General features: G+C 45.6%; 1 protein-coding gene across 3 annotated transcripts in view; it reads left to right on the top strand.

Annotated features, from left to right (window-relative positions):
* The first annotated feature begins 10,605 nt into the window (after positions 1-10,605).
* Positions 10,606-12,903, top strand: part of AFF1 (ALF transcription elongation factor 1) — a 99,008-nt gene continuing 96,710 nt past the window's right edge. For 2 of the 3 annotated variants that reach the window (XM_056359948.1, XM_056359956.1), the window contains exon 1: positions 10,606-10,835. In XM_056359948.1, coding sequence (XP_056215923.1) covers positions 10,819-10,835 — 17 coding nt within the window. In that variant the 5' untranslated portion in view covers positions 10,606-10,818. The remainder of the gene's footprint in view (positions 10,836-12,903) is intronic. The other variant, XM_056359968.1, reaches the window with a different exon arrangement.

Consider the following 12,903-nt stretch of genomic DNA (forward strand, 5'->3'; position numbering starts at 1 on the left):
CTGTTGTGTAGTATTTTACACAGTCATCCTGAACATAATTGAAAGATTATTTAGACTGCCAGGGAGAACTGAGGGATTGACACAATTCTGAGAATATCTGTGGGAGAGTGTTGGTGATGAGTACTGTGTATCTTCTACTTTTGTGGTGCAAAATTATTTTGGAGAGTTATTTAAAATGGAGATTTCAGATGTAGCACACAAAAACCTAAATGCAGAGTGCATGCACAGACATACATAGACAAAGGAAATAAACATTTAGATTTCATTTGCTGCAACAAACATTCTAGACATCACTATGCTGTAACGAGTTGCTACTTTGGAAACTGCAAATTTTTTATGTTTGCTTATTTGACTCTCCGTTTTTCCCCCTTTGCTGACTGAGGAAGGATGTTCCCAGGTTGGTCTCAGTGACTGCTGAAGCAAAGCTGGGGGGAATCTACTGAGTACCTGTGTGCTTTTGTAAAAGAGATGTTGAATATCTGTTTTTATCTCTTCCAGATGAGCTGACTGGATGGGAGCATCATAATGGACCCTACAAAGGAACAAAGCAGTGATGATGGGTAGGAATTAATTTGATTTAATACTGGCTTCCCAGGTGCTGTGACAAATTTCGAGATGGCTTAAGAAAATAATACCCCCCTCGATGCAAGAATTGTAATGGCTGAGTGGGAGAGGAGGAGTTTCAAATCTGACAAGCTGTTTTTTGCCAAAAAATTGATGCCTTTTGTAACTTGAATCTGTTGTGAAATGAACACAGCTTGACACTGGGTCTCAATGGGACCCTCACATAGATGTGGCACTTAGGTACATGGTTGTGGTGGACTTTGTAGTGTCAGGTTAATGGTTGGACTTGATGATCTTAAGGGTCTTTTCCAACCTAAGTGATTCTATGATTCTCACTGGTGAGGGTGGCCCGTTGTGCTGTGGAAACTCTACTCATCACATGGAGTTGAGGTGTTTGCTCACAGCACATAATGCCTTGATCTCTACTGCACCAGCCTTGTTGCTTAGTATCCTGACCTGCTTGTGGCCTCCGTGTAACAGGGGGCAACGCTGCCATCGCAGTGATCTGCGTGAGGCAACCCAGCCCTTACAAGAAGCGTTTCTGCACTCTATGCATTTGAAGTGAGAAAGGCAAGCCTGTCAGGTCTCTCTGAGTCTTGCAGGTACACGTTTGGAAGTTTGGACAACGAGGAGTTTACATTTAGACACCTAACTTGCAAAACTGATTATTTCCACACACACCCACAGGGTGGTGTTTTTCTGCAGTTCCCATTTCTTTCTCATTTAGCTCTTTACAACTGCCAGTATGCTTTATCCTCATACCACAGGTCAGTGTTCTTTTCCCCTATTATATGTACCATCCTGAGGCATAAAAGGACAGTGATCGCTGCACAATCACATTAAGGGAGGACACATGGGTGGACAGAGATTTTGCAAAGACATCCAGACTCCTCTGCTATCACTTAATTTATTTTTAAATTTTTTTGTTGTGTCAATACATCTGCAAGGATTGGACCTTAAAACAAAGCAAAAAAAGATCTGTTCTGGGTGGCTTCTTCTTGCAATACTGGGTATAGCAGCCTGATCAAAAAGCAAACCAAAATCATGGGCATTTACTTGCTCGGTGTCCTACATACCTCTCTGCCTCATCTAGGGATTGGATAACACCACAAAATGAATCTGACAGCTGTAGTGAATCTGAAGGGTACATTGTGTTCTGTACATAGATGTTATCTTGATTCAATTGGAATATAAATCAGGATATCTAACACTCTTCACGGTTTGGTTTCTGACAGTTCCAGTGCCAAAGCCAACAAGGACTATAAACTTCTTTCTGTTGTTTTTAACTGTTTGTGTAAGTTCATGCTTGTTATGGAACATTTTAAGGCATTCAGAGTGGTAAGTGAGTAATGCCAGGGAAGATGATGGAAATTGCTCCTGATGGCTGCCAAAAGCTGGAAGGGTGCAGCCTCTCATGCAGTCTGGTTCCTGGGAGAAGGTGGTTTCTTTTTCTAAATCTATTTTCTTCAATTTAAATAATGAAATGTTTTCCTCTCTTTTCTCAGAAATGTTTGATTCCTAACATCTGTAGAGCAATTTTTTTCATAACAGCCGGCATCCAACTTAGTCTTCTGTTGTTAAAGTTGAAATAACCTTTTTGTTACGTTCTTCCCTGCGATTTTTTTCAGTGTTGGACTCAACTCGGTTCCTTTCCTTTGCCCTGCAGCTTCTCTAGCCTCACTGTAGCTATGCTGTGTGGGTTAGACCTGGTGAAATCTAAGTGCTTTTCATGGTTTGCCCAGCAAGGATGTGCTGCTGGCAGTCAGCTTTGGTTCTGGAAAGTGCCAAGTTTAAGACGGTGCTATAAAGCAAGCTTATGGAGAAGTGCTTTGCTGAATCAGGGTCAACAGAGAGTTTTGCTGCCTCAGCCCTCTTCAGACTTACCATTGCTTACAGCGCACAGCTTCATTTACCTTGTTAAACTGGTTTTTGTTTACGCTTCTGTGTATGGGTTTCTGAATTTTGCTTGCTTTCCAGCTGTACTTTAGAGGCAGGAGTTTGGGAATGAGATTAATCTATCTCTTTTTCTATGAATATGTGGAGCCCTTGAATTTCTATGTTTTATGGTTGCAACCTGTGCTTTATGGTAGTGTGATGTATGTATTTGCTATGTGGCTAGTTCCTCGACTACTGGTGGAGCAAGACGCAAGAGTATCAATCCCTTAGTTTTGTGGGGGGGGTGGGATTGCCAGAACATAAGCAACTTCTAAGGATTTACCTCTCTGCAGGCATGCAGCCTCTGGTTTTCTGTAGAGGTAGCAAAGAGATGCAAGGAAGAAAGGTGCTGACAGCCAGGGAGGCTTGGGGGGCTGAGAGGTTAGGAGTTGTCCTGCGGGTCTGGGGCAGCAGAGCCTTTGTGGACACAGTCCTTGCCTTCTGACTTGGTGCAGAAGTCTCCTTTGCACATGAAAAAGCTACCCTCGGCTGCTTCAGGCTGGGAATCACAACATCCATTTGCCCCTTTTCACCTCCAAATGTGAAGGACTCCTCAGCGGCAATAAATGGCAGCAGTAAGATGGATCTCTTGTCAACAGAGCTGGGAGAACACATTTTAATTACAGGACAGCAGTGCCTCTTGAAAACTGAAAGTAAGCGGGTGTGTCTGTTCAAAAAACCTGATGCAGTACAGTGCAACGAGATGTTTTGAAAAGCTTTGGTAAGGGCATGAATTTGACCTATTTCTGGGTATAAACAAATACATGGTTTACTTTACAGCAAATATATTTCAGGAAAGCTTGTATGGTGGTGCATCTTGCCCCCTCCCCCAGGCTGTTGCACAGTCTCGGGAATCCCTCTTAGGCTCCTAGCCTCTGTGTAGTGAGGTGGGCAGTTAAGCATCCCTTGACTATACCAGCAACTCCTGCATGGCTGTGGTGGGGAATGGCACTGACTGTACCAGGAACATTCCTTATCTGAATCGTAACATCCCCTGACAGCCTTGGAGAATTCCTTATCTGAATCAAAACATCTCCTGACAGCCTTGGAACATTCCTTATCTGAATCTGACTGGTACAGTACCGCTGTCACTGGAATTTTGAAAATTCCAGTAATTACCAGCTTGGATTGTGGCCAGGACAGAAATTTATTGACTGAAGTCAATCACCTCCAACCCTATAAACAGCAGTCCTAAGTGAGGTCTTTTTGAGCTCTCCTGGACTGCAGCGGGCTGCGACCAGCATCTCCCTCTGCACGGGGTGCCTCTCAGAGCTTGCAGACAGTTTGTGAAGTTAGGAGGACCGTCACCGTAATCTAAGGACAGAGCCTGGGCTGATATCCCAACTCCTCAAGGCTCAACCCTTTCTCCATTGAGAAATGCAAAGATTTTTGATGTGAATATTTCACTGAACCTTGAGGGTAGCTTTGAAGAGGTATACCTTTGTACAATTTTTTTATATATATATCTCTATATACATCTATTCCTTTGTGTCTGCATGCTTGCATGTGTGTGTGAATTGATTTAGGTACCTCATAGCAAGTATAGAATGAATGTTACTATCTCGGATCTGAAATTAAGTTACTGTTGTGATTGCAGTAAATCCTGTTGATCCACTTCATAGATAAGCAGTGCTTAATAATTGACTAATTTATTAAATTTTGTGATCAGCCTTGAACTGTGGATAAACCTTAGACAACCTTTAGATATAAACTGTTGTCCAAGTCTGAGACTAAGATTGGATCTAGCCGCACCTAAACTCTATAAATAAGAGTTTAGAAAGCAAGGGGGTCCTCTCTGAACCTCGTGACTCAACGGGAGGATTTCCCTTACTCCGTATATTCCTTTAGATATAAACCGTTGCCCAGGTCTGAGACTAAGATTGGATCTAGCCGCACCTAAACTCTATAAATAGAGTTTAGAAAGCAAGGGGGTCCTCTCTGAACCTCGTGACTCAACGGGAAGGTCTCCCTTACCCTTTTACATCTTTAGTCTCTGTGTAAATCATTCCAACCTAATTTTTTAATTTGGTTCTTCTTTGTGTGATTTATCTATGTAATAAGTAATAGTGAACCTTGCCACTGAACTTTGTGAAGTTACACTCCTAAAAATTCATATTAAAACTATTTAGCTAATGCCTTTGATGGTGATTCTTTAAGTGACCTAAACCACTCACAACAGCTTATCGAGCCATGTGTTTAATTATTTTAATATAGCTTGGTATCTATTCCTTCTTCGTTGGTACTCAGTGCTTGATTAATTGTTTCACAATACTGTAAGCTTCTGGGATTTGTCCCACAAACTTAATGGATTATCATACATTTATTAGTATAATGTCAAATTGCATGTTTTTTCCTCAGTTAAGTGATGCTGTGTTCCCTTTTGAGCAGTCCTTGATTCAGATTTGTTGGATTCTTGCAACAAAAGCTAGGTATTGATGGCTGCTGTTAACGTTGTTGTTCTTTGGTTTATTTTATTTAACACTTCTTGAAAACAAAGATGTGCAAAGATTTCTTTAATAATACTACCCCTGTGCATGCCCACCCAAACCCCTAAACAGCATTATAACCAAAAAGGCCCAAGAAATTTTATAAATTTTATAGCAGGTGAAGAATTACAGACTTAAAGAATGGCTTCCTCAAGCTTTCTAGAGTTGTGGAAAACTTTCAGATGCTTTGGGAGGAATAAGTTGAATAGGTGAACTAGGCTGGAGATAAAATACCATGTGCTTGCTTTGAAAATCCATGTGTGTGTGAACTGAGGCATGGCAGGTGTTATCGGTGAGCAAAGAGATACTGATCTTCCTTCTGTATGAGTGCTGGACCCTGCTGTAGATGCTGTAGGTACTGATTTTGGCAATGTATCAGCATCTGCACCTTATTGCAAAACGTTGTCACTTAATGCTTGAAACTTCTGAGTCTTCTTGGGTTTGGGATTTTTTTTTTTCCCCTCCCTTGTAAATGCCAGCTTCCTTTTGGTCAGCATGTCCAGATATGCGTAGCTATATGGCCAACTGAGATGGTGCTGTGTACATAAAATACATGTAATGTACCCACATCCTATGCTTTACCACTGATGCCTGAGGTCAGTAGTCTGGCATTTTCAGGAGTTCAAAACTAAGAAACATAGCACCCAGGTTGCCTGCACACCCTCGTTTCTTTTTCAGTTGGATTTGCATTTCTATGCGGTATTTAAATCACAAGCTTCATGTCTGGAGAACTCCATTCTCATTCAATGCATAGGTAGATAAGAATGGATCTTCTTTACTTAAAATGCTCATAAATAGCTTAAATACATGTGGAACTAGGATCACCTGCAGGAAGCTTTTCCTGTTAGGTTTTCAAGAAGTGTTTCTTTGGTAATTCTCTTCACCGCATGAACATTTCTGAACTTACCATGAGCTGAAGAGTATGAAAAGCTTATTTTATTTATTCCTTTTGTTTGTGTTTTGCTTAATGGAGACAGTTTCCTTCATTTGCAATACTACTTTCAGGGGCAAGGACCTGAAAAAGGGAAACTTTAATCCCTGATCAGTGAATAAAATAAAATAAAATAAAAAGACCAGGTAGGAAAAGCTGCAGTTTGCTCATCTTAAATAGATGTAAGGGAGGGGTCAGCAGCTGACAGGATATATTCTGACAGAAAGCTTTCTTCAGGGAAACACTTACTTGTCTGACTGAAAATGTTCCACAGGAATTTACCAGTTTTCATCAAATCTTCCAACAAAAAAAAGCATAATTTTGTTTTAGGGCAACTGGTAAGCCAGAAACCAGAGGTGGGGAACGCAGGGCCTCTCGGCTGTTCCCCTGGTTGTGTGTCTGAAACTTTTAAAAAAGCATCAGAATGGCATTTGCTTCATGTGAAACATTTGTGGCATAGGATTTCTGAGGCTTTATTCTAGGTGGGATGTTCAGTGCTCTGCCCTGCCTCTCCTTCCCTAAAAATGGAAAGTGGCTGCCAGGCCAGCTCAGGAATTATGACTTACCTTTGTTAGGAGAAAGCAGGCACCTGCCTGCTTTGGCTTTTTGGGAAACTTCAGTAAGTAAGTGGGATTGTTGGGATGTTATAGAAAATCTGAAAGTAATACAGTGTTGTTGTTCAGTTGATTATCTTCCCTGTTAAATTTTTAACAGAGAGAATGCTCAGTTTAATTTTAAAACTCCTTTTATAACTTCAGCAAACTTGAGATGCTGTTTTCCATACATGATGCTTCCAGCGTTCTTTGCTTTTCCTTTTCCTGGGTCTTCCAAGGAAAGGAGAAGCCCTGCAATTTAGTAGTAGTATGTTGTTAAATCACTGAGAGCACTGCTGGGAAAGTCTAGTCCTGGTGCCCTAGTCTCCCAGTCCTTCCCTGCTTTGATTCCTGATAGTGTTTTTTCCTCTCTTCTAGTAGTTGGCAGGATCTTGATATTCCCCTCCTGTGCTCTGTGATGTTTGGTTTTTTTGTTGGGCTGGTTTTTTCTTTGGTGTGTGCTAACGTTTCAAATTTGAGTATTGATTTTACTTACAAGCTCTTTTCAGGGAGCATGTGTAGCATGACGTTATGGTGACTTCGTTGATCTTTTTTAACAAGTGAAATTAATCCACTTTTTATTTGAATTCACTGTTAAACCAAACTCAGTGTGACACAGACTGGGGGAAGAGAAGAGACCATTAGGTAAAGAATACCATTTATCAAAATTTAGATGATTTAAGTAAGGTTCAGGTAACAATTTAGTGAGAAAGGCAGGATTTCCCAGGGCCAGTTTGGCCACAAAATGTTGTTCTGTACATACAGCATGGTCCCTAGAAATCGGGAGCTCACAAGCAATGAGGCACCAGAGCTTTGGAGATGAGAAGGCAATGACTTCTGCTGGCTCTGTTGCTCAGGTACTGCCTAATAAAACAGTCTTTCTGCCAACTGCAGCCGCATATAGGGAGATCTGTAGCACAGTGTCACTGCTACAGGGGCCTGTTGAACCAGCCTGGTGCTTTTTCATGGCACTGATGCTCTGGGAAGGGTCTGCCTAGGACCCACTTGGGATAGTGGTGCTACTGCTGCAAGAAGCCCAGCGGAGCTGTGGACTGAGAGGAATGAGGTAGAGGCTTCAGGAACAAGGCCCGAAGAGCTTGTTGTAAACATTAACTCCCTTTCTTCTGTGAGCAGCTGTTTCACTCCCGGGATACGTTTGGCCCAAGGATTAAAAGTGGTTTCTAGGTGGTTCATGGCCATGTCTTGAAAGACTCTGTCATTATTGCCTGGTTGTAGGTGATACTAATGTTTCTTAATTTTGGAGTGCCTGCCTTTGCAAAAACGACAGCATCCTTTTCATCACAGCATATCTGTGTTTTGGGGGTGTGTAAAAATACAAATTAAAAAAATATTAAAAATGCCAGTAGCTGTTTCTGAGCTGCAGTTTTATTTGGTCAACCTTTTGATTTATCTGCAGGTTGGCAATCTCTTCAGAGTCTCAGCAGAGGTGTCTGCTGTGTGCTTTGAAGAAATTGATGGTAGGCAGTCCTCACCTGGCAATGTGAAGTGGGGTTAGATTTTTCTTTTACAGTCTCAGAGAGTTGCATAGGCACTCTCTGAGTGAGACGAACACTGAAATACAGAAGTTGAATGATGACATGGAGGTTTGTCTCCTGCTGCTGCATTTCTTCACAGTCCTTGTTCTCTTGGGAAGCCTCTGTGCTTCCAGTGCAGGTGCCTTGCCTTGGCACAGCCTTGTATGCCTTGGATCAATGCCGAAGGCCTTGCCATAAAGCTAACACAGTTAAACATCAATCCCTTTTCACAATACTGCAATCAAGAAGCACTTGAATAAGTGCTTTTCAAGGAGGAGGGGGTGGAAAACTGCTAGAAACTTTTGGTGCAAACAAAGCATGTTGTTCTGGACGTTTTTTCCTGGAGAAAGCTTAGTTGTCGTGGCAAGTCTCTATTTTCCATCATCTACTTTTCTGCCTGAAAGAGCTGAGATGAGTTTTATTTAATCTTCAAGGAGATAACCTGTATGGAAATCTCCAGTCTGAGCTATCTGGACTAAGAAAATTTATGTGATCAGCTGGAGAGGGTTTTTAAAGAGGAAAGCAGCTCTCCCTGTTACTTGTTTATCCCTTTTCCTTGGCCTTGTTTGCCACAGGGAAAGAACGATGTCCATGGGTTAGTATACATGGCGGCAAGTGGAGCTACACTTGTAGGTCGTGTCATCTGAGACACTGCTGTACTATAATAAATAACAGAAATTAAGGTAGTGATAGGTCAGATTAATGCTTTGAGAGGGGAAAATGCATTTTGTGGTCAAAAGTGACTGAATACCACAGAGCTCTGTAAAAGCTGGGAGGACATAAGGAAGCGGAGAGTGTTTTCTGATGCTTTCTTGTCCTTGTTTCTACCTCGCAAGTTCTTTCGAGCAGTGAAAGTGCTTATATGACCGATTTCTTAGCAGGGGGCGTCTACAGGGGTGGCTTCAGTGAGAAGTGGTAGCACCTCTGGGATAATGTATTTAAGAAGGGGGGGGGGAGGGGCGCAGCTGAAGCAAAGCAAAGGCAGCTTCAGCCACGGAATGGAGGAGTGAGAGTGTGTGAGAGCAACTCTGCAGACCCCAAGGTCATTGAGGCAGGAGGTGTCCAGGCACTGGAGCAGAGATTCCCCTGCAGCCCATGGTGAAGCCCATGGTGAGGCAGGCTGTGCCCCTCAGCCCATGGAGGTCCATGGTGGGGCAGATACCCACCTGCAGCCAGGGGAGGGCCCCATGTCAGAGCAGGTGGATGCCTGAAGGGGGCTGTGATCCCCTGGGCAGCCTGTGCTGGAGCAGGCTCCTGGGAGGATTTGTGGAGAGAGGAGCCCAGGCTGGAGCAGGTTTGCTGGCCAGGCTTGTGACCTGTGGGGGACCCATGCTGGGGCAGCCTGTCCCTGAAGGACTGCACCCCATGGCAGGGACCCACGCTGGAGCAGTGTGTGAAGAACTGCAGCCTGTGGGAAGGTCTTACGTTGGAGAAGTTTGTGGAAAACTGTCTCCTGTGGGAGGGACCCCGTGTTGGAGTAGGGACAGAGCGTGAGGAGCCTCCCCCTGAAGCATTTTTCCTTTTTGGGCAAAGGAAAAGAGTGGGGAAAACCGCCAAACATTTCTGATTTGTATTTATGTTTTAAAATTATGTCCTTAAAATTAATATGCTTGTGGAAGCTTTATATAAATGAGCTTTTGAAGTTGTAATGGGCCAGGAATGGGGTATAAACTCTTCTCCTGGCAACTGCTGAGTACTTTGACACAAGTTGTGCTTTAAAAGAGAGAATGAGGAGTGTAATCTTACTGCAGTGTTGGTAGAAATCTCAGCTGTGCAGTGCCTGCTGGGAAGAGCCAAAGCGATCTTGGATAAATGTCTGCCTGCTGAATGCCTGGTTAATTACTGGTGGAAAGGAGTTGCAGGAGGAGGTTGTTTTTATAATTGTGCTGAGGAACACCCAGAGCAAGGGCTAGGTATTGCTGCTTTCCGCGTGAGTCTACGTGCCATGGTCAGGGCAGGAGCCCAGCAGAAACCGCAGTAGCAATCTGCAGGCTCCTTAACGTGTGGTGTCGAGTGTGGGCACCTGCCTCCTTGCTGCATCTCTGCGGCCGGGTGGGATTCACCTTCACAGCTGGGTTCCTCATTCGGGGTGCAACCCCCCTGAGCCATTTTCTGCTGTTTCTCTGCAAAAACCAGACAGACGGAGAAACACCCCCGCACGCACCCCGCGGCCCGGGCCCTGCAGGCGCAGCCGCTGACCCCTGCGCGTCCCGCGCCTTCCCGCGCCTCGCGCAATCGCGCAGCTTCCTTGCGCGGGCACCACAGCATATCCTTTTAAGGAGGTTGGGTCGTACCATGAGAGGGTGGGTAAAGAGGGGGTGGATGTGCCGCCTGGCGTGGGTGTGCTGCCGCAAGCCCCGCTCGCAGAAAACAGCGGTGGAATAAAATGGCAGCGGGCCGCGGTGGCGGGCGGTGCTGGCGCTGGCAAGCTGCGGGTCAGCCTTTGGCTTTCCAGCGGCGCTGTGTGCCCCCCCCTCAGCTGAAAGTGCGAGGGCCCCATCACGCTCCCCGGCGGCCGGGAATGCGCGGGGCCGGGGGAGGGCCCGGTGCCCGGATGTCGATCAAAATGAGCGTAGCCCGCCCCTGCGCCGGGCAGCCGGGGCGCGGGGAGCCGGGGCGCGGGAGGCCGCCGTGACACTTCGGAGGGGCCCGTTCGCGGGGACCGGGCAGGGAGGGCAGCCGGCAAATGGAAGAGATCTTGGCAGGGGGGTAGAGCCTGGACAGCTGGGGAAGGAGCTGATGGATAGAGGACGCTTGGCAGCGTAAACTTCACGATGGCTGCCCAGTCGAGGTACGGCATTAAATAACTTTTTTAATTATTATTTTTATTTTTAATTTCTGTCTGCGGATGCTACCGAGGGCTTTTGCATAGCCTGGTGTTGGTAACGGCGGCCTCTCTCCTTTCCTGGCACGGTTGGCGGCGGGTTTGGCGCCGCGTCCCGGGCAGCCCCTGGCTGGCGCGCCCGCCCCCCGCCGCCGCTTCTCGGCACCAACTTTCTCGTAGCAGGAAAACCAGCGCCTTAACAGCGCCCTGTCAGACCTCCCCCTACCCGGCAAGTTAACAGCTCTTTTGAAACTGATTTTCTTCTCCCTTATGGACTTGGCGACTGTTCGGCTGGGGTTTTGGTGATTTTCTTCCCTCTTGTAACCAGCCCTGGCGTAAACAGGTTTCTGTGGTTGCTTACAGCAGCGTTGTACGAGGCGGTGAATGGTTTATATGTGGTCGGGCTGGAGGGCTGGCTGCGTAAAATGGAAGCAGGTTGTGTCTGCTTGTGTGCAAATCTGGGAGGGTGGAAAATGGTCGTGGAGTGTGAGGAGGGAGAATGCACTGGAGTTGCTGTCAGGGAGCAAAATTCAAGCGAATAGACCGATCTTGGTTAAATACTTTTTTTCCAGCTAGCTGTGTTTTTAAAGAAACGGCTTCTTGCCCGCTCTCAGGGGGGCATCCTGCCTAAAGTGAATTTCACACTCAGCATGGGGGAGGCAGCTTTTCTTAAGGCGTAGTACTTGATGAAGCAGTGCTATTTAAGGTACCTGTTAAATGCTTTTTAGCTTTTACGATGCTTTAATGGGCATCTCAGAAATGCCGAAGAGAGAAACTCCTCTCTTTGCTCTGCAGTCCCACACCAAACAGCCCACCCCCCCTGCTCCCCTTTCCTCCAGGCAAGGGGAAAAAAAATAAATAAATGGTGATGTATCTTACACAGCAGTTTGGCACTCGCGGTGTGTTTTCACAGTGGTGCTTTTCTGCAGGTTTGAAGCCAAGAGCTGGCTTTAAATTACAGGCTGCAAAATGACAGAGCCCTGAGGTTTGGGAAGATGGATTGCTTCGTTAGTAGCTGAACTCTTCTCTAGCTCTGCTTGCCTGCTCTCTCTGCATGTGGGGAGACTGGGAGTACTTAACAAAGGCAAAGGTTTAATTTTTCAGCTTTTTTTTTTTCTTTCCTTTGTGCAATCACTTATTCGCATGATTTACTGGCCTGCATTATCAGCGCATTGCTCTAATAGGCCTGCCTGCTAAGAGAGGATACAGCATAAATCTTGGTGCTGCTGGCTGGCCTTGAAGCTTGGCTTGACTCCAAGGCCAGGGACATGCTTGATGTCCCAGAGGTCACCCAGCCATTTTCTCGGGTGGCAGGGGGGCACATGGGAGTCAGGTCCCAAGCAGGAGCCCCCCAGCCTGGGCAAACGGGCTGAGAAAGGGCAAGGCTGGCCCTGGAGTCAGTGAACCACATCCCTAACTTGTAAAGGGAATGGTGCAGAGAATCCAGTTTTGTACGTTGAGTGGTCCAAACTGGGAGCGAGGGCTGGATCCATGTGGGGCAGGTGAAAGGACTGTGGCCCACACCTAGTGCTTGAGATGGGCACGGAGACAAGATGTGCACCTGCCGTTCTGTGTCCTCCCTTCTCCTCTGTCGGGTGCCTTAGCTTTTGCTTTTGTTAGGATGCTGTGAGGTGCCCAAGCTGTAAAGCTGCGTCAGAGCATTTCAGTGTAGTGAGTAAGAGGGTAACCTCTGTATCCCTGCAGATCAGTGTTAAAATCTCTGATTGTTTTTCATTTTAAGACGTTTAGAAGAGAGTAGGAGTGAATATGAGGAGCAGAAATTAGTCTCTTGCAGGAGAAGAGGTTACATTTGCTGGAAAGGCTGGTGCTTGTGGTATTTCTGTTTTGGTAGCACAGGTCAGCAGGGGTGTCTGTCTCAGTCCAGGAGATTTGTGCTTTGTGGGTGTGTAGAAGCTTTTACTCCACAGTGAGGCATGACTTTATATTTACAATAAATAACTGGAGTTATACTGCGTGGGACTGAGAGGCTGCACGTCTCCAGAACTCATTTGCCAAAACATGACAGAGGGTTTAC

Source organism: Falco biarmicus, chromosome 1 (genome assembly GCF_023638135.1).
Source record: "Falco biarmicus isolate bFalBia1 chromosome 1, bFalBia1.pri, whole genome shotgun sequence".
In the NCBI taxonomy this organism is placed as follows: domain Eukaryota; kingdom Metazoa; phylum Chordata; class Aves; order Falconiformes; family Falconidae; genus Falco; species Falco biarmicus.